The sequence below is a fragment of the Linepithema humile genome, chromosome 4 (genome assembly GCF_040581485.1).
Source record: "Linepithema humile isolate Giens D197 chromosome 4, Lhum_UNIL_v1.0, whole genome shotgun sequence".
NCBI lineage: Eukaryota > Metazoa > Arthropoda > Insecta > Hymenoptera > Formicidae > Linepithema > Linepithema humile.
Genome location: NC_090131.1, coordinates 1,572,367 through 1,593,937, shown reverse-complemented (window position 1 = coordinate 1,593,937; position 21,571 = coordinate 1,572,367). Strand labels below are relative to the sequence as shown.

At 44.0% G+C, this 21,571-nt stretch overlaps 1 protein-coding gene across 6 annotated transcripts in view; it reads right to left on the bottom strand.

The window, feature by feature from the left end:
- Nucleotides 1-21,571, bottom strand: part of LOC105672197 (methyl-CpG-binding domain protein 5/6 homolog sba-like) — a 200,345-nt gene that overhangs the window by 64,069 nt on the left and 114,705 nt on the right. For all 6 annotated transcript variants that reach the window (XM_012366967.2, XM_067353133.1, XM_012366966.2 and 3 more), the window contains exon 2: nt 5,474-5,597. In XM_012366967.2, the coding sequence (XP_012222390.2) occupies nt 5,474-5,597 (124 nt within the window). The remainder of the gene's footprint in view (nt 1-5,473; nt 5,598-21,571) is intronic.

Sequence of the window (21,571 nt, the reverse complement as noted above, 5' to 3'; positions counted from 1 at the left end):
GGAGCGTTATCTGACTCTCAATTGTTCGTATCTTTTGGAGCAGATATAAAACTCTCAATAATCGATAGCAACGTGTGCGATGAACAATATAAATTCTAGTACAACTCTATATATAATATTTAAATATCTTCAAGTTATTTCTTAAATTACATTTTGTCCATTAATGGAGGATGCAGACGCTTAAAACGAGAGACAAAACGCCACATTTTGGACGATTCTTTGATGCATCAAATTGCGTGTCGAAGTTTCTCCGGGCAACGGCAGCTCGACGATTTCGCCCTTCTTTTCGGTCTCGGGCCGTTTGGCAATTACAAAAGGGGACCGAAATTCCATCCCCTCGCTACCCACGATCTGGGATTCGCTACTTTTTCTGAGTAAAACTTTGAGGTTCGCCGGAGCACGAGCCGAAACATCGTGCAAAATTACTTTCTTTGTAAGACTGAAGTTTGTTTCCTTGCCGATGGCTCGAGTCGATTACAAAAAGCACCTTTTCAAAGTAGTCTTCGACAATCCTTTTTCACCGTCTTATCTGCGAAATTCATACTTTGTACATTGCGCGAATAATCCGTCTTCTGTGCCACAAAATCGGCATTTAATTCCATTATTAATAATTAATATATTATAAAGTTATATTATTATTAAAGCATACAAATGATTGTGTCGAGCAAAAATATTAATAAAATTCAAAATAGAAAATATTGAAAAGCTTATATATCCTAATGAATGCGTTTAAAAGAATTAAGCATATTCACATGAAAACCGGTGCGTAGTCAGCGGTAGCGAGAAGCGTGAAAAACATTTTCATTGAGATTTTTCCTCGGCAGAACTAACTGCCGTTTAATTGTGAATCAAAAATGCAGACCAGAGAAACGGGACAAAAGTAGAGAAGCGCGCGATAGAAAGAGAAGATGCAAATTCATTAAGGCAAATTACTTTACGCACGGGCTTAAGCGCGGGACGGGCTCGGTGTAATAAAAGGGTACTCGCTTACCCTTTGTTAACGTCACGGTGCAACTCGTGCGCGAGCTTAAGCTCTCGCCTAATACATTCGTCGAGACACACCCGAGTCATCCTGCAGTTCCTGAAGGCGATAATAGATAGCAACAACTCCATAAACTAACGCCTCGAAGCACAAGCGCGAGATAGACTCGCGACAAACAGGGGGCTTTATGCTGACTTCTAAATGCCGAAACACTGTCGCGCGATAAGGAACGTAATTTACTTTGCGTTAATTACGCTGTTCGCCAAGTTGAATCGCGGCGATCTTTTTTCTCTCCTAAAGTCCAAGTTTAATTGCACATCGAATCAATAGAAAGTGCTAGAGTAGTAAAGGTCTCTTAAAATAGACGAGGAGGTGTTGTTGGATATCATTCCGAAGATCTCTCGCGATCAAAGAGTTTATTTTTCAAAGATGCTTTTCACGCGCTGAACCTCGCGCGGAGTTCACGGACACGCCGCTCGTTTGTGCGATAGCGTTTCGAGGATAACCGCCGCGGGAAACCGGCGAAATCGTTCCCCGCATCGGCGATTCCTCGCGCCGTTGTATGCGCAACAATAGGCGGAAACGTCGGCAGTTACAAAAGGAGCATCGGGAGAAAAGGCAGAAAGAAGGGAACCCCGACTGGCCGGCGGCCCGCGCGCCGGTAGCGCGGGGGCGATAAAGAATCGAGTCAAATCAAAGGTCCGTAGAGAGACGTTAAGGTTGCTGTCTCCGGCAGATGGTATAGACCGTGAGAGATCGCCCCGATAGTTACGGTGCCTGATTAATGCAGGTGGAGATCTCTCGCGCGCACGCTCGTCTGTGTGTATACATCCCTCGTAAATGCGCCAGGAGCGAATCGCCTGAGAAAGATGTTATATCGAGGTTCGTATCGCGAAACCGATCCATTATCGCGCCGTGTTCTGATATTACCTGACCCGTCTGTACTGAAAGGTGTCGTGCTTGCCGTAATATTTTGCAGATAACGATGCACTTGTCGGCAAATAAATAAGAAATTTATTTATTTACGATGTTATTCGAAATTTCAAAATGTTATTCATTAAGTCGATAAATTAAACTAATTTTATTTAGTGAGAAATTATGAAAAAGTCAAAAATCACGACAGTGTTTTACGAGTAAAAACTTACAAGAAATATTCGTAATTTTGTCTTGTTTTTTCTAAGATGCAATCTTCATCCGCTCTACAGTTGTTTATTATACGTCCGTGATACCATTCCGGCTGTCCGATCTAGTGCATTGAGATCTCAGCGGAAAAAAGGCGCAGAGTGTGGGAGGCCGTGATGGGGCCATGAGCGATGGTGCTCGATTACCATAATAATCTCGTGTCGCCGTGTTCGCCGCGTGTCGCAACTCGAGTGGCCGAGTGCCGCGAACGGACGCGATGCACTTCGAGATGCAGCGCGAAGTGCCCGAGCAGCGCGCCGATTTCACTCGGCAATCCACATACCTCTCTTGCAAGCTCCTCTCTTCTTGTTCGAGAGATGGACGAAGCACTCGAGTGGTATTGTCCGGGCGAGTTTGCATTGTAGATGCCACGATGATACCATCTACCCGACGAAGAGTATCAGAAGATAGTCCGTTTTGCCCGGAGCACCGTGAAAATGCGTGTGAGATACTCCGCACGATTGCGCTCGCTATTTTGAGCCTTTCAATACCAATGAGACGAACGAGTGTCTCGAAGAACACAACGGCCTCTTCAAGTAAAATTTATGAATTTTATTTTATTTTTTTTTTTGCATACAATAGTAGTCTTCAAATAAAAAACGGATTTGAAAAGATTTTTTCACCGTTTGCATTTTCATTTCATATATTTCTCGCTTCTCAATCAGAATATAAATAGCAACGGCCACCGGCAACTATATATTCCACGATTAGTGCAGTTATCGATCTCACGCATCTGCAAAATCCATGCGATTCACGTGGGATGGGACGAGGGATATCAGCGATAATCATAAGCCACAGCCGATAAACCCGATACGCGATGCATATCATGTATTCGTGTTACGTATCAGTGTTGGGGATATGCAAATGATTATTAATTATTAGCATGTTGATCGTTATGTCGTCGACACGACGTGCCGGATCGGTGTATCTATGGCCGGGGCCTCTCCTCAGATCGGTGAAACACGATAAACTTTAATTAGGGAACGTATTAACGCACCGACAGCGCACCGGGTACAGAACGGGCGAGCAGCGGCGGCTGAGTGAGTGGTTAGCAAGCAGGTGCACGGATAATTATACGTTTTCCCCGTATATCGTCGCATGCTACCGGAATAATTAAGCAAAACTGATGAGCCTCCCCCTCCGTGAGGTCTTTTACTGCTATCTACCGGGGTAAAGCGCCCGGTGCCTTCCTGAATTTTTAATTTCGGAAGCCCGACGCGAAATTAACCTTATTACGTTCTTTTGTCCCATCGAGAGGAACCGGTGTTCCTAAATTAATCACGCAAAGTCGAAGGTGCGAGACCGCAATTAACAGACCCGCCGTGAAACAATTCAACACGACCGCCATTGACGATTCGATGAGCGGAGTTTAGACTCCTCGCGAGCGGCACACGCGGAGCAAAGCCTTTTTTCAGAGTGGCGCGCACATTTCGCGTCGAGAGGGAACAACGGTTACGTGCCTGGCGCGCGATATTTCTTAATAAGCCGCGATCGTTGGCACGCACGATCGCGATATTTCTTCGAGATCGTTGGCGCGGGCCGAGATACGTGCCGCCGCGCGCTCTCGCGAATGCACCATAAATATCTAAATAGCGGAAGTAAGAAAAATTACGTATTTACGGTAGAGCCGCGCGGCAGAAATAGCGGCGGAACGCGCGATTGCGTTTTGTTCGAGGCGATGTTTCGTGAGAGGTAGGATTTTCCAGAACGGTTCCGCGGACGTGATTCATCGTCGTTTCTCCGAATTCAAAACGAGAGAGAGAGAGAGAGAGAGAGAGAGAGAAAGAGAGAGAGAAGCATTTAGTCGAATCAGGAGAGCATTAGATCGCCAGGAAACGATAGCGCTTAATAAGGCACCGTTGTTAACATCACGACTGTGGTATTTCTTCTCGTTTCTCTACAACGTCGTAGAGAATGTCTAGCCTTCAGGCAAGAAACGAGAATAATAAAGCTTGCTTTATTATTACACATTTAATTTTAAACAGCTTTTCCTTGAAAACTTTCATTTCCTAAGAAAACAAACCTGATGTTTTCACGAGAAAGTTATTCACGAATACACATATATCTCCTTTTACAAAACATTGTTGAAAGAGAAGGAAATTCTTTCGCAAATATGCATCGAGCTGCGTATCTTTCGTTACGATAACGTTTTAAACGGTCGCGAGAAATAATTTCTTCCGAGTCGTCACGAGAAAGAGTTACACGTCCTAATCGATTCGGGAGAAGGTGAAATCGGCGCGGCGCGATACTTGTCGGCAAGACGCCTGTCGTCTGCACGCACAATGGCGATATTTTATTCCCGGTAAGTCACGAGGTTGTGTGCACGGAGAACACAGACCAATTATGAGCGCACGATAAATAAATAAACGGTGCCTAACTGCCGGCGGCGATTAAGCGTGATTATGCTCGCGCTCGTGACGCCAGGCTATAACAGGTCCAATGGACTTTCACCATCGCGACGCGTCGGAATGACTCTCTACAGCGCGCAGCGAACATAAAAGGATGAGGCGTAATGAGCATTCCGAATAAGCGTGCCGCCCGGCACCGCCTATGTATATGCAACGGTCGGGCCTCTCGGTGCATCGCGCGTATCGACTCGTCGTGTGACGAGCCGACTGTACGGGCTCGCTGCGACGCCAACTCTGGAGATTTCTCTGCGCGCTGATTGCGACAGGAGCATCACTCGTCAACCACGCTCATTTGCCGCGGAACGAGAACGTAATTGGGACGTGAAATCGAGAGACTTTAACCGCCTGTGCCTGTCACACACCTGTACCTCAGACACGGACGAATACAGGTCCGCGAATTCATTTATGAGAAGACGCGCAATTTAAAAGAAGATTAAATAAGTATGAAGAAAAAATTTAGTCGGATTAAAATTTACATATAAAATTCTTGGTAATAAAAAGCTTTCTTTAAATTAACAGAATCTCACTTTTTCAATTGATTGATTGTATCAATCTGTCCGACAGAGATATTTTAACTTACAATTATCACGTCAAGCAAATAAAATTACGCAATCTACCGCGAAATTTCTCGCATTGGTGTGACAAATCTACGCCTGAACGTGAATTAATTAACATTAATTATAATTTAACTGCCTTCCTGTCAAGAATATTTCTGTATCCTTTCTTTGACGCTGCGGAATTTAATCACACGCAAATCTTTAACGCCGAGAAATATAAATTTTTTACTAGATTCAATAATAAAATTATTTTATTTTTATTATCTTTCTTTTGCGTAAAGTTTTTTCTCACCGGAGAAATATATAATATATAAATTTCAATATAAATGAGACTTTTTACTCACCTTGGGGTCGAAGTTGAAGACCTGTTCGGGTCTGAGCGGGCACTCGAGGCCACATTTGCAGGTTCCCACTGTCGTCAGATACTCTTTCAGTTGTTCCAGCGAACCCAGCGCCGTACTGCTTGGACTGAAATAGAGAAATGAGCAGAATTATTCTCCAACTCTCTCACCGCGGCTTAACGCCGTGCAAACAAAATATGACGCGCACGCGACATGAATTACGTAATGTTTGCCGAGCTTAGCGTCTTGGTCATTCCTTTTCCTTGTCGCACCGACGACTATATTTCCATTATTATCAACAATACGTATTATCCGTGCGAATAACTACGCCAACTGCAACTACGCGCTTCGTAATTTATGAAACACGCGATCCTTGAATATTTCTTTCAGCAATAACTTTATGATTTTAAACGTACGTCGTTGTTAGGTGTTACTCCAATAATAGCAATGTAACATCGGTCGATTAGTTGCAATACATCAGAGAGCGTCATACAAAACCGTCAAATAATGTATGCAGAGCATAAAATTGACGGGTTCAAAGCAACAGTGGCGTAAGGCTGTAATTTGAAGAGTTTTATATACTTCAGATTTAAAGTGGACTTTGCAAATTATGTATTTATTCCGCTCTTGCTCTGTGCTCTTCAATCGGAAATCCAATGCACCATCATGATTTTACATTTCAATTTAAAGCGTAAATTGCGAGCGTCCGACCGTTGCCGGTGGAATAAATTACAGGTTAAACTACTTAATCGAGGCAGATGCTCGCCAGACATCTGCAAAAATTACCGGGAAGTTCGAAACGCATCAGATGCTACGCAACGATAAACATACTTATTAAATTTTGCAAAAAAACACAATGCAATGAACAGTGCACATATGTTTTATTTGTCCGAACAGAAAACTAGTGACACAATAACAAGCAACAATTATCTCTCCGTACATCGGAAGAGGACTTTGGACGCATTCATTAGCGTTTCTCATTGTTATTGTTTATACGTTTGTACATTAATATATGCATAATGTTAAGAATTAATTAAGATATCGTGTACGCAGTGAGGTTAACCGTTCTCGCGCCCACTCTCGTCTAATCGATAACCACAAAATACCCAATTGAAACTATATTAGACGGGGGAGGATCCGTCAGGATAGGAGAAATACTGCCGGCAAAAAAGGTGTCCGAGGATGTTGCTCGCGTAATCGGCTTCGTGATGAAAAACCATCAAAGCTGAGAGCGCTTCGGGGGAGAAACACGGGGAAGGCGTATTACAATTTGGTCGACCGATCCCTCGCAAAGGGAGAGCGGAAGGAGATAGTTTATTAGCTAAAGATACCGCTTGTCTGCTGACGTATTCCGGACGCGTGAAACGAACGGAACGAGTAAAGGAGGACTCTCCGGTGGTTCAGGGCGAACCGACAAGGTGAAACCAGGCAGGGGTCGTCGCTTATTTATTGATTACCCGGTGGAGAGACAGAGAGAAGGGACTTTGTTTCGAGGTACTTTGCAGCTTCCTAAACTAATAACCGCGGGCGCCTCGTCCCCGGCATTATAACCCCACGGGAAAAGACGAGAGCCTTCTTCCCCTTCGTCCGCGGAAATGCTCACGGCAATTATTTCTCGTGACAACAAGACGGATTCGTAAACGCACCCCGGCGCACCCTAATTTGTGCCGGATTCGATTTGCTCGTGGAGAAACGCCTTTCTTCTCTGTTATCTGTAAATACAGCACGGCAAGGGTTTGCAAATTATAATGTTCGTATTTTCATTTAGCCTAAGAATTATTCAATTTATCATCTCCTTCAAAGAATATTTTAATGCAAATGTTGCTTTTCAACAAATTTTCCGACAAAAAAGAGAATGATAAAGTTAATAGCCAAATTAAAAATTATAATTTTGAACAGGTAATTATATTTCACTGCTAATCAGTTTTGCAAATTTGAATCCTCGCTGCGAAAATGTTTTCTCGCATAGACACACTGAATAAATTTAACGGGCGAGTGAAATATTTCGCTAATAGCATTTTCATCGCAAAACACGCTTTTAAACGCGCCGTTAACGTGTAAATATCGTGACCGCACAAAGCGCGCAATCCGAAACTGAATTCGCGGCTGCCAAAGGAATGAACTGCAACGGGTCGCACGGTCGCGCAGATTTCGGGCCATCCGCTAAACGCGGTCTCCATCTCGTAAATAATGCGGTAACGCTTCTGCGCCTTGGCAAAAGCCATTTTCCGTACACGGAGTCGCCGCTCCACTCCGGCGGCGACTGAATCCGAATGTACAGTCGCGCGATACCATAAATAAGGGCAGGCAGACTTCCTCCTATTTCCACCTTCCACGCGAAGTGCGTCGGTACGTGCTGCCGGTAACGGCAGCAGAAGAGAGACACCGAGTTACGCCGGATGAATTATGTTCGCTGGCAGGGCCGGCTAAGCCGCTTGTCCTCGTAAAGCACGCGACCGCCCACCGCCGTGAAACCGGTGTCAGCTTTTCCCCGTCCACCCTTTTCACGCACCCCTCCCCCTTTTTCCAGCCCTTTTCCCCCGAGCGCCATCGCGAGATCGCGTAATTATTCTTGTTTTCGGAGACGAAAACGGCAGCACCTAGTGGCCGGCGACCGGCGGCGATTCTATTCGCAAGCGCGATAAGTCCGTCGACTCGTGGAGGGCTGCTCTTTCTCTAATTGTCTCTCGCATAGCGAAAGTTTGGAATTGCGGTGAAAATTGTATAATAAAGCACGCTCGGATTATTCGAATTTACGACACGCTCGAGGATAACGGCTCGTCCCTCTATTATGGAAATATTACGGAGACACGAGAGGGGGCGCGGATAGATGGTGGAACGAAAGTAATACCTGACAATTTAATTGAGTTAATTAACAAGCTGTTCCCGTCCGTCTCGGGCCATTGCTCATTCCGCCGACGAAAAGCAGTGTTGCGGCGACGCGCCGCGAGGGAGGTAAATCAGCCCCCGAGATAAGTAGACTCGTTTACGGGGACGCGGCAATTGCCACCGGCTAAAGAGGCGCGCGTGCTTGCGCGTTATACCTGAAATATCATCAGCGAGAACTGACATCGCATCCGAAGACAAATGCGCAATTACGAGGGAAGCTTTCCCAGGACTGTCGCGCGATGACGCAAACGACCGCCATTTTTACGGTAAATTAATAACTCCGTTGCGTAACGGAATGAATTTCTTAATTAGCGAGGAACGCTTCTCGACGTTGACACATTTATCGATCGATCCTGAAAATCCTTGTTCACTGCTAATTGAAAAACCTGCCATCCGGTTAATCCGACGGTAAAATTATCGCGATAAGAAAATGGCATGTCGTTTGAAACAAAACAGATATTTGGATTAACAAATTCCGCGTAAAAGTTTTGAAGAAATATCTTCAAGTTAAAAAATATACTTCAAACATTTGCTTATCGTAGAATTTTTTGCTAATAATCCAAAGTGTTTCTTCGAATAAACCAGCGATGCATTTATAAGCGACAAGGCATAACTGCAACGGTCAAGTTCCCACAACGCTTGACTATACTTCTCGAAGTTGAAAATGATGTTGGCGCCTGGACTGTACTTATCTACAATCTATGAGCACTCGTTTACCTTTCGCGTGAGCTTTGCAGCCGCCCGCGGTAACCCGCACGCACACTCCACTGTGTCCACCAGTTAGATACGCGCAGATACGTACCAATTTCGACGCTGATCGTGGGAATGGTAAATGCAATCCTTTATTTACCTGGCCTCGCGTCTATCTTCTGCATTGTCCGCTTGCAAATGGCACCAAATCAATCACAGGATATAATTTTGTGCGATGTACGCGTCGGAATAATTTTCGCATTAACATTCTTGGGAAAATTCCGCAAAACGAGAAAAAACCGTCATATCCGCCGTTTGACGCGTATATTAATAAAAATTAAACTTGAATAATGGAGGACAAACGGAAGAGAATATTTGTAAAACAAATCTATAGCTATCTCGTTAATCTCGTCTAATTACGTCGCATTCCGGCATTCGATCGCAAACATTAATTATTATTGAGGTTTTAACGCGTTTCACGGCCCGCGCTTGCGTCATTAAATGCACAAGAGGATGCATCAAGCAGGCGAAAGAGGAGGAGAGCGAAACATGCGCATGTGTCGAAAATACAGGGTCTCGCTGCAATTATAATTCACATTAACAATGCAACTATGTTCCGTGCGATTCAATCCGCCGCGGCAGCTATTATCGGAGAACTCGCAGTTACCGCAATTGCGTATCACCCGGCGCGACGGATAAGCGTGACGCCGTAATAGGAAATTCACGAAACGCTCGAAATTGTTAATCGTCGCGCGCGGCGCGCGCGCAGCGTGCTTTAAACGAAGGTCACTGTGCAGTAAATCGTCCAAGTCGCTTCCCGGTAACAATAACCGCGCGCGCGCGCGCGGTAGAGACTAAAACGCCAATTGGAATTGGCTCGTAATTCGCGCCCGTTCCGACGGATGGCTCGGCCCGATAATTACCGATCGGGGATAAATTTATGACAGCAATAATTTACGCGGAAACTGCGGCCGACTGGCCCGATAAAGAGCGATTAACTATAAAATGAAACTGCCGCCGTCCGTGCTTCGTTCATCGTGATTGCGTGTATGCGCGTGTACACGCATCATCGAATATACGATCGAAATTTAAATCGCGCCGATCAGCATCGTGCGCGCGATCCGTCGCGATAACAATGCAACGAGGCACGTGGAAAAATTACAACTTGAATATCTAAATATTTTTAACAGGCGGCAAAAAAACGCTTCACATCACAGATTACACCGGCCTTAATATTGAGAATTATGGGCATAATGTAAAGCTGTAATATAGTTTTATTCGGCTATAAATGCTTCAAAGCCACAGCCAATACCTATTTTCAGTAATTGCATCAAGAAAAGTGGATAATTATTGCACGTACAATAGACCACGCACAAAGCGTACGCGATGTATAATACGCGCAAAAGCGCAACGTTTATAATATTAATCGCGGCGGGTCGAAACGAGAGAAACAATTTAAATTAATTCGAACGTCGGTCCCATCACCCGTACTTACAACAAGTGAATAATTGAATTTCGAGTCGCTTTATCGGCGGCTTTGTGAAGCAATTAATCGGCGTGCTCGCGTTTTAGACCGGGATCATGGCGACTACGTTATCAAAATCAATAACCGATCCGTAACGCTGTTCATGCCGCACACTACCCGATGGCGTTCCGCTACGTCGACGAAATCAATAATCAATTCGCAAGATCGTCGCCGAGTGGTGTTCCGCGTTGCTGCCGTCGTCATGATCGATAATCGATTCGCAACATCACTCATGCAGGCGGCCAGCAACATTTTGCTTTCCACCGAAATCGCGACTGCGATCGCAATAGCGTTAGCGCGGCCCGATCGATCGTAACGTTCATTAAATTCCGCTGAAATGTGATACACTACGGCACGTATGGTACGTTACGGCCTAAATAATTATAGGATATTAAACGACATGCCTTAATGACATTGATAATGTTGGGATCGATTAAAAGTACCGGACGTTCGGATAATAAAAGCGTCAGGGATTCAAACGTGCCGAATGTAACATGATCACTAGTCCGATTAACCTTGTTTCGCCAGCGCTCCACTTCTTGAAAGCTTATCACTTCGATAACGCTTTGCTAATGATACCTTGGATCAAGATATATCAAGAACCACCTTGTACAATTATTTCTTTCGTTGCGCGTAATATTGCTTTAAAAAACTACAAGAGAAAACTAGAAACTGTGTATTATTTTTCAAAAGGGAAAAGATAAGAAAAGAAAATTTAGTGTGAAAAATAATTAAGTATTTTTAAAAACTTGAACAATTTTTTTAATTATTTAATAGTTTTAAAAATGAATGTTGAATCTACTCAAAATCACTTTAATGTCATTTTTTCCCATCATTCAATTAGCTATCTATATCACGGCTCTGTTATTAGATCTCCCTTGATCTATCCTTGAACTGTTTATCAATGATCTATTTGCATCGGTGTTCTTTACGCCTCGAAAAACGATCTCTATCCGCGGGCGAGTCGGCGATACGATATTATCGAAGGAACGTACGGGCCTACAGTACATAGCTGGGGGAGCGAATAATTTTCGACCACGAAAAGTGAAACGTTAACGGCGTCCGATCACGAATCGCTCGTTTCCTCCGGGTGTTTTGCACTTTTCTGCATGCGAGTGAACCGGACGGAGTCGGGCCCCGAGACGAAGAGGCAGGCGGGCGGGACGAGGTGGGTCGGAAGTCGAGGTCGTAGAGGAAAGAAGGAGAGAACTGTTTCACAAGTCGGATCGAGCGCAGATTGCAGTCATTTGCCGACATAAATTGCACGACCGGATAATCGTCTTGCGCGCAGAAACGAAAGCGGTCGCGGGCGCGTCGAGATCGCGCCGCGAATCGGCCGAAATTCCGTGATTCCGGAGCGAGCGAATTATTGCTTTCACCGCGCGGTAACACACGAATGAGCACTTTCCGCTGCATTGTACGAGCGCATATATATTTCCCAGCCGCGTTCGCGACCGCTCGCAGCCAGTCGACGTAAGATGCTTATCTAAAGACATTATTTATTCAAGCGGACGACTATGCGATCTATTGCCTTTTTATAGTAACGAGTTTATTTTATACACGTAGCTCTATGTGTGCCATAGAAAAAAGTTTCCAACTACAATTTCTAATATATTATTTACGCAAGAAACATGTAGGCTGGTCAGCTACAGCACTTAGCTACTCATGGTAGAATATTATACGAAGTAATCGATAAGCAACTTTCAACTAATAAACGCGATCGATATTCGACGATCGATCGCCACTGGAAATGAAAGACACTTATATTTTTCTTTACCTGCTAAAGTAAGTAATGACATCAATGTAAATAATACCATGTGGAAATCGTACAGAATAAAATAGTCGTTGCACATAACAACGGAAAAACCGTCGCACTTTCGTCCGACAGTGCTGCTCGGTAATTCCGGAACGACGTTTACGGCAAAGTTTCGCCAGTAATGATAGCTAGCTATGGTAACGCATATACTAGCAGATAAGGTTATCGCGACAACACCGCAAATTTCAACGACAAAATGACTTTTACGATGATTATCGTCAACATATTATATGATACGTCAATAAATTCACGCACAGTCATGTGCATGTCGTTATTACGGTCTTTGAACTCGCAGGAAGCAATCATATATTTAATCAATTTCTTCTTTTTTTTAATATAAAATGCAACAGCTAGATTATAAAAAGCGATGAAAACGAAGCAGTCAGAAACCACATAAATAAAATTTTTCAAATAAAGTTTGAAAAATACAATTTTTTGTTCGCCTGATTTCTCGCAGATAACATAAATAATGATAAATGAATTAAGTTCGTCGATAAGTAATTAAGTTCCAAATAAATATTTTGAAATCATATCGTTCGCTACCCTTTGAATAAATCCATTCGATTAACCGAGAACATTCAATCGCGCATTGAAAATGTAATTTTATAAATGCTCGCGCGGCGTCGTCGGAGCGCGCGGACGTAGACGGACGATCGATCGTGCAACTCAATCGACTATAGCCGCAAATTGCAGCTCGGTGCGATTGCAATTCTGCAGCCGAGCGGCGAGAACTGTGCGGTAGTTCGCGACAGCTTATAGATTCACGAACTTTTTGTTTGTCCTTCCAGACTATATGTCACTGCCGAGCGATTTCAACGAGCTATAAAATTTATACGCGCCAATAATTATGGCGGTGCACGATGGTGACGGACAATCTTTTAAACTATAGACAAATGTCACAGCTGTCTGTCGGCGGTGTTACAAAGTTACCTCCGTACGTTTCTATTTCTCAATGTCTGATCTTTATTCCGAAGACATACGGGCGAAGTTATCGCGTGGTAAAAGTTCGCGCGCGCGCGCGTGCCGTAAAATTGTCTCGTTGCGGTGAACTTATTTATCGCAAGGTGCGCGGAGCATTTTATTCCGCGGAAATTATTTAAGACGCCTGGCCGCGAGCGCCGATAGGGAGTCACGCCGCACGCGCGCTCTTTATTTATTCACGAGTAAATGGAATTTCCCTACTTTCTCAAAACTCATTCCTCAAATAAAAGAGATCTCCCCCGGCCGCGGCCGTAGCCAATAAACAAGGCTTACTGCCAACTTTACGAGCGCGGTCCCAGGTGGTCGACGGCACGCCGTCTCTCAGATCGAGGCACTGTTGTTCCAAGGAGCTTATCAATCGCCCAAGACGCCCGCGCGCGAAACACCGACAAACGACCGCGTAACAACTACGATGGAATCGCTTCTAACCGATGCGCTTGCACCGAACGCGAATATCCCACGCGAAATATCGCGTTCAGTTTGCGAAATTATATCGCGCTGTTCCGTGCCGGCGAATATAACGGGGAAATTATATCACCGCTACGATTTCATTACTCGTGCTACCTCCCTTTATGTATATACGTGCAAATTAACTGTTGACAAATCGACTCGTCGTGTACATCAGCGTACACCGCAGCACGCCAAAACACGCCAGTGTGCATCAGAGTGTACCACAACAAGATGCAGCGCGCCCAAATACGCAGCGCATTGCGACATAATCTGGTATATTCCACTCTTCGTGTTATGCAAATAACAATCTCTGTAAAATGCACGAGCCCTCTCAAGTGTTGTTTTCGAGGTAATTTGCTTTCTTGGAATAATTTGTCGTTCTGAATCACTTTGCGTACTTCGCGGCTGTTTCGCGGTGCTTGTCGATCGTTCTCATGACGAAAGGCGGGAGGCACAAAGGGAGAAAGAACAATTACAAGACTTAAAACGTAAAATTATGCCGGTTAATTAGCCGGCGACCGTTGATTTCTCGAAAGTGTGCAAATTAGACCCTTCTTGCGTATGTTATACGACGGATAAAGATCTGTAATTAACGCGTGCGTGTAAAAGGGTGCGGAGAAACGCAGTAAACATCTGATTATTTTTGGCTGCTGACCGCAAAAAACACCAAGGAAGCCGGTAATAACGGTAGCATTAAACTTAATTGTAAAATACTTCTCACGGCATGTAAAAGAAATGCAGCTGCGATATGGAAAAAATTGATTTTGGGAGCCATTAAATTGTGAGATTATAAAATTTTTTACGAGAGAAAAAGTATACCGCGGCGCTACTTGCAATCGTTGATCGCTGTTTCTACGATAATCCGTTCATCAATCGTCAGCGAACCTGAACGGAACAACGAGAGCAAAGTAGATAATCGTGAGGCATCACACTTCACTAATTTCACGTAACGACCGACGAGCTTTTGTCTGCAAAACGCCGCTCTCCGGGGATGCTTTAGCGGTGCAGCATCATTAAACACGTGAGAGGATGAGCGTGCTGACGAACGCGAACGAGTGAATATAATTATAACCCAGGTAGAGCAGCATGTTTTTTTATTCGTAATCAGAAATAACTCGCCGAATCATCATGTCTTATTGTCAATTTGCATTAAAAATTAAACGATGAATACCTTCATAAGATATGCGTATATCATAACAGAAATTAATATTATAATAATAAATGTGTTTCTCTTCCACTTACAATGTTGAAGAAATAATGTTTCTTAATGTTACTACGGCAAATTTCACTTAATGAAAATTGCTCTCGTCTTGCTTTGATAAGCGCACGCTGCAAATCGTCTTGCTGAATTACTTCTCAAAGCTGGGAACAGAGTCGGAACAGCGTGGAGTCGCGCGTCATCGCACTTCGCTAATTTCCCGTAATGATCAGCGAGCTTATTCGCGAAGCGACTACTCTCCCGAGACGCTTCGCCAGCGCAACGTGATTTACGTCTGTAGTCGGGAGGAGTAAGTAGCGGCTTATAGGGGTTACGAGAGGCGTGAGTATAATTATTATCGAAGGCAGGTAGTAGCAAGCAGCGGCATATGGCGAATACGAGGAGTCGACGTACGGCCTTCTCCAATTTCCCTCCCTCTCCCCCCCTCCCCCCCGATTCCTAGCCGGTGGATCACCATCTGTACGTCCCGGTAAATCCCATGACTCCGCATATTATTAGCTTGCATTATTGATTTATTATTTAGCGCTAGGCAGCCGCGCAAGCGCCCGCTAAATCGGGGTTAACCGCTCATTTGCCGACGGTGCATTATGGTTTCTGCGTTATGGCACCGTAATGAGATAATACGAAGGAGAGCGATAGAGACCCTATGGACTTTTTATCGACGTCCTACTTCCTTCAGACCTTGCGTCAATTGCCCTTGATTGAAAGCTATTTCCCGTGAAATTCAACGTCTAGTTGAAAATTCTCAGGAGACACATCTCGCCGCGAGAAAATATGTAATATAGAAAAGTATATTCGATGAATTATGAAAAGCGTAATCAGTCTACTTCATTTAAAAATGTAGAAATTCATATGTGATTCAATTAAAAAATTTTTCCAGCTGTCGAGACACGACTTTCGATTGTAAATTTCATCCTTTTAACATGAAACACGACGAGCGACATGATCAGAGCGAACGGTATTAATTTTTAATAATTCAGCTTTTTAATAACGGGACCGTAATAAAGAGTTATTGCAGCTGCTATAATTACTCGTGTGATGTTACATATCCGTTTCAGCGCGAACTCGAAAATCTCGTCAAGCATGCGCTGCTCCAACGGTATCACTATCCTGCAAACACCACGTGTGCCGCGGGTACAAAAATATCTCTAATTACTACGTAGGCGAGGTACGTTAATGAAACGTTTCGCAATTTCAGCGTGAAACGATGCCACTCGTTCCTCTCCAAGCTTCGCATCTCTTGATTACCGTTGTCCACGAGTACATTCCGATTAACAGCAAAACGACGCGCCGGCAAATTGTTGCTCGCGGTGCCCGATAACGCGCTCGCCGATAAATTAAACGCCGTGATAAACCGGTAGCGCCTTTATGCATACACTCGTGCGCGCGCGCGCGCGCGCACACACATGCACACGCGTACAGACCCGCATGCGTCGCGTGTAATCGCGTACACGCAACGTCAAATGGAAACCCGTTCCGGTGCGAGTCGCTTATCGGAATCGGCCGTATCATAACTAGCACCGGCGTAACATAAAACGAATTTTCCATTAAGCGCCAACTAACTGTGATTCACGATCTGCGTACGTCACGCTGCCGGCGTAACCTATTTAATGAACTACAATCCAGAATCGAATTCTCTCGGCAGGCGCATCATAGACGTTGTGTTCATTAAAACCTACAAAATGTTTTAGATTTATTTAAAATAAATTTTAATGGCTTTAAAAAATAGAAAAAAAAATTTTTTTTTAATAAAAAGATTATGAAACAGAAAGAAAGAATGGATTCGAAACTTGAAAATTACTTTCATCGATTCAACAAAATCAAGATTGATATGCGTGTATAGCTATATAGTCAACATTACTATTTCTGCATAATGTAGCGCGCTGCGGCTATATACATATATATTTTCAAACAATTTTTTTTACAAAGTAAACTATCTGCTACAATGTAGCGCGCAATAATTGTGCGATCCAAGATCAATTCAGTGAATTCAGTGAATCGATAGCGGGATGCGCGTCGGTGCGAATGTATAGTTAGCCAGAGATGATTAGTAAGAAGGGAATAAATTGCACGGTAGCCGCTGTCGATGTACCTTCCATACCGCACCACTCTAATTAATTCACGAGCGCGCGATTAGCAGACGCAACATCTCTCGAATACGGCACGCCGGCTATCCGTTATACTCTGCTGCACCGCCGGCATAAAGTATATTTTACGTTTTGCATATTTTAGCGAGCGCATATATATTTCTAACATGCTCGCGCCATTATAACCACCGCTCCACGCTCGTATTATTTCGACCGTACATTCCTCAAGAACGGTAATCAACGTAATGTTCAGCCTCACTTCGCTCTTTCGCGTTTTTGTCAGTCAGGCGTGTATTTCTAACTCAAATTTAATTTGCGCGGGTTTTATGAGCTACGATTCGCGTTACGAGCGGTATACAAAATAGCGTATTACAACTCCAAGTTTTTCCCGGCCGTTCTGTGAAAATTTATTAATTTCCGAGATGCGTGACTGAGCGTATATTGCTTTAATTATAAATTCGTTCCGTGCGAGAGACGAGAAACAGCGTCGTGTGTTTTTACGGGCGAGTTACACCGGTGCAATTTTCCCCAAATAAATACACGACGCCGAAGAACAATGACGGCATAACGGGCGGCGGCATAATGACAATTTGTCAAGCGTGATTCTCTTAAAAATTGCACAAAGTGGCAGTCGAGTCGGCCTTGGATGCCAAGCAATTATGTGTCTACCGCAAATAAGCGGAGACGATGCATGACATCACGCTGCATGTGTTAGCACGTTTGCACACGAGTCGTAGATTTATGCGCTCCGGATTATAGGCATCGATCCGATGCGCCACCACGATTAGAGAATCCGTCTAAATAATGAAACATTATGTTGTAAATTTGCGTAATCGGAAAATCATCGAAATTTAGCGCGCTGTGTGTTTATCGGATATTTTTTTCTCGCTTAATGCTGTAAACAAATCGATGTAAAATTACAACCATTATAATGGATAATTTAAAGACCAATTATTAATGATGTAAATTTCCACACGTGCGTAAATTTACCAGCTTGCAGATGAAATTAATTTCTAATGTTGTGATGAAGCAGATTGCACAAGTAAATATATATATACATATAAAATAACACTGTAAATTTACTTGTACAACACTAGAAATTAATTTCACCTGCAAGCTGTAAATTTGCATACGTGTGAAAATTCACACCTATAATATTTGGTCCTAAAATTATCCATTACAATAGTTGTAATTTCACACAAATTTTTTACAGCGCGTGATGAAACACGGTTGAAATTGTATAAAACAAGTATAATTTCCTATTACATTTGTACAAGTCAGTATTTTATTCCCGCATAATTATTACCGACTTCGTGTGAATTAAAAGGAAAAGTTGTTAAATTATGCGGGGACATAATAGGGACATAATAGAAGAGACCGTATCTTTCATCACTGCTAAAGCACCGGAGATACAGACTTTAGACAACCGTTAGACAATTCCGTGAGTGATTATCCGAATCGGGGAATTGCGTAACGAAAAGACACGGCGAGAGAAGCACAATAGTGGAAAACTATAATCGCATTGTTCCCGTGTCGCGGAGGATGCATAGGTAATTTGCGATATTGCGCGCGTAAGAATATTGAAATTAAGTATTTAAAGGTAATCATCGAAAATTACGAGGATATCACGGCAAGACTTACGATCGCGTCGGGCGGGGCTAATTGTTAGCGAGTTAACGATGATCGATGATAACGGGTCGTGCTCCCTTATCGAGCAACCGTGTTGCACGTAACAGGCGCTTGCATGCAACGCCTGGCCGCTTTTACATCGTTACGTGTTTGCGAATTTCGAGAGGGCTCGCATGTGCGAACTATTATGCGTGAGAGATTGCTTTTTCAGTTTCACGAAGCCCGACGGGGCAATCTCGAAGGTAATCGCGCGTCGTGCGCCGAATAGGGGAATATTTTGTTTAACAAGCGCGATATCATCTACGTGGGAATCGATACGAGAATAAAACTCATTTTAAACGATCTGAAGTTAAAATAGACACTCCGGTGTTATAATAGTTTCGAACAAAACATGTATTCGCTTCCTTTTCAAATTTCATCAAATCGCATTTAAAGATGAAATTTGAAATGTCAGCGATGATATATTTAGCCACCTACACAGAATTTTCGCATTTTGAGTGAAAAATGGATCAGAACGGAATAATGCGGTAAAGAAAGTTTCACAAGCTACAGTCAATTCTCCCGCTATGCAGCGTCATTGACGTGTGCAGGATAATATTCCGAGCGAATACTAGACACCGTTTGCTCCGCAAGCATCCACAACGATAAAGCGCTTTAACGAGTGCGTCGAGTGCCTCGTAAGTTCTTTTTTCCCGGCGCGGATCATTAATTAACTCCGGCGAATGAAAAACAGCCTCTCTCGCCCATCCAGCTGTACCCGGCAATAATAAAGCGAGGCAATTAGCCACTTTTAATAACATCGTTTCACCGGACGACTTGTTTGTACTTTCCTCCCTTCCTTCCCCTCGCCCCGCCACCCGCTCATTTTTTTTCCACCATTTTTTTGACGTTCATGCATCGTAATGATTCCAAGCGCACGTGTTGCTACACAGGCAAATCCACGAGTAAGCGCATTTTAATTGACCTAAATTCCGCGAGATTCCACCGGTGGCGCGGCGAATCAAGTGGGAGCGAGGAAGAGAGGAAGCGGAGCCTCCGCGAGGATCGCGACGATTTTTATGCCGGCGCGCTTAATTGTATATCCAAGTGCGATAACGAGAAATTTTATCTGAATTTTTAACGCGTCGCTGCGTAATGTTTAGCATTAATGCAATTATCGAACAACTGCGTCGCTCCGTATTGTGTGCGTTATCCCATCGGATTCGCACTTCTCCGAGCTAATAACATATAATAATAATAATAATTTCAATGCGCCAAGCGCTGATACGAATATCATTTAGAGAACTTTTTTTAAACCTCAATGCTGCGAATTGCGTAACACGTCGTTGATTCATTGTCAGAGATTCATTGCAATTCCGCTCTGCATTCTGCCAACTCCGCTGCTCATAATTAAAAGATAAGTTTTGCGCGAGCAAGAGAAGACAGTTGAAAAATCGCAAGAAAGGGTAATCAATTGTGCCTTGTGTCTCAATTGCGAGCGGTGATTATATCAGCGCGATATCGAGGGGGGGTCCGTCCGTCCGTCCGTCCGCGCGTCTCTTCGGCTTCCTTTTTCGCACGGCGATAGCCGCGCACCGAAAGCGTTGTAAAGTTGTGCCGTGAATCCCGCAGAACAGTTGCTCGTAAATATGCACGTCGCTTCATGAATATGCATCGTTCGCGGTGCATACGCGGCTATGCAACGTACTATGCAGCACGCCTCTATCCGTGCGCCCCTTAAGACTTCGGTTAAGCGCCGGTGCACGAGTTTCCAACCGAATGGTGCGCGCCAGTTGCACGAAATATGACAACTACCGTTATCGCCATAGCGACGAAACGGCAGAAACAAAAATGCCCAAGCAAATTTTCCCTCTCTCGTTCTCTTCCTCTCGCGATGGATTTTCGCTAAATACATAAATAATTGCTATTATTTCCATTAAATATTTGTCCGTAATTTTCGCAAATAAATCTAGCGCAGACCTCAAAATATTAAATCGGATACCGCGCAGTCCGATATTTGCCTTGTCATTATGCGAAACTCTAAACCGCCTTTAGCCAAATCCATCGTAATATAATGACAATTGATTGATATGTTAATATGGTACGCGCGCTTCATAGAAAGTTAATTGAAATTATGTATGTTGAGGTACGCAATGTGTTAATTATCTCCAGCGTATCTGCAAACAGTATGAATTAATTCCTTTCTACCGTTCCATTAACATTCTACAGCGCATTAAGCGTATTAGTGCTGGTAATACGATATCGTGGCTACTCGCCCAATAATGAGCGCCGTAACACGAAGTATGGATTACCGATGCAACGGCGGTTAATGAATTTTGCAAGAGCTATCGCTCGCCGACATGTCGTCGCTCTCTCCGTACGCGACACACGCCCGACGCTTTCTTCTCCTTCTTTTCTCCTTCCGCGCAGTAATTTTCACCCCATGACGCGATAATGCATATTTATGCGCGGCCGCGACGAACGAAAGACAAACGGAACAGATTGGTTTCCGGCGACGGCACGTCGACGAGGTGGCAGCTGCGAAAGAAGGCCCCGAGTTTGTCACAGGAGGCAGGAAACACTCGCACCCGTTAATAACCCAATTAAAATGAACAGGAAACGCACCCCTGGCACCCTGTCGACTCGCTCGACGCCGCCGCTGCTATCGCTATCACCACCGTTATTACTGCAACTACTATTATCACCGCCACGATTACATCGCCGCCGCAACCGCGCGATTGCATCAGAATGATGCAGTCGATTCAGCCTGTTCAAATCACGACCCCTCATCGATATCTCGTGTACACGGCATTGCTCGACGTTAGTTACTCGGAAT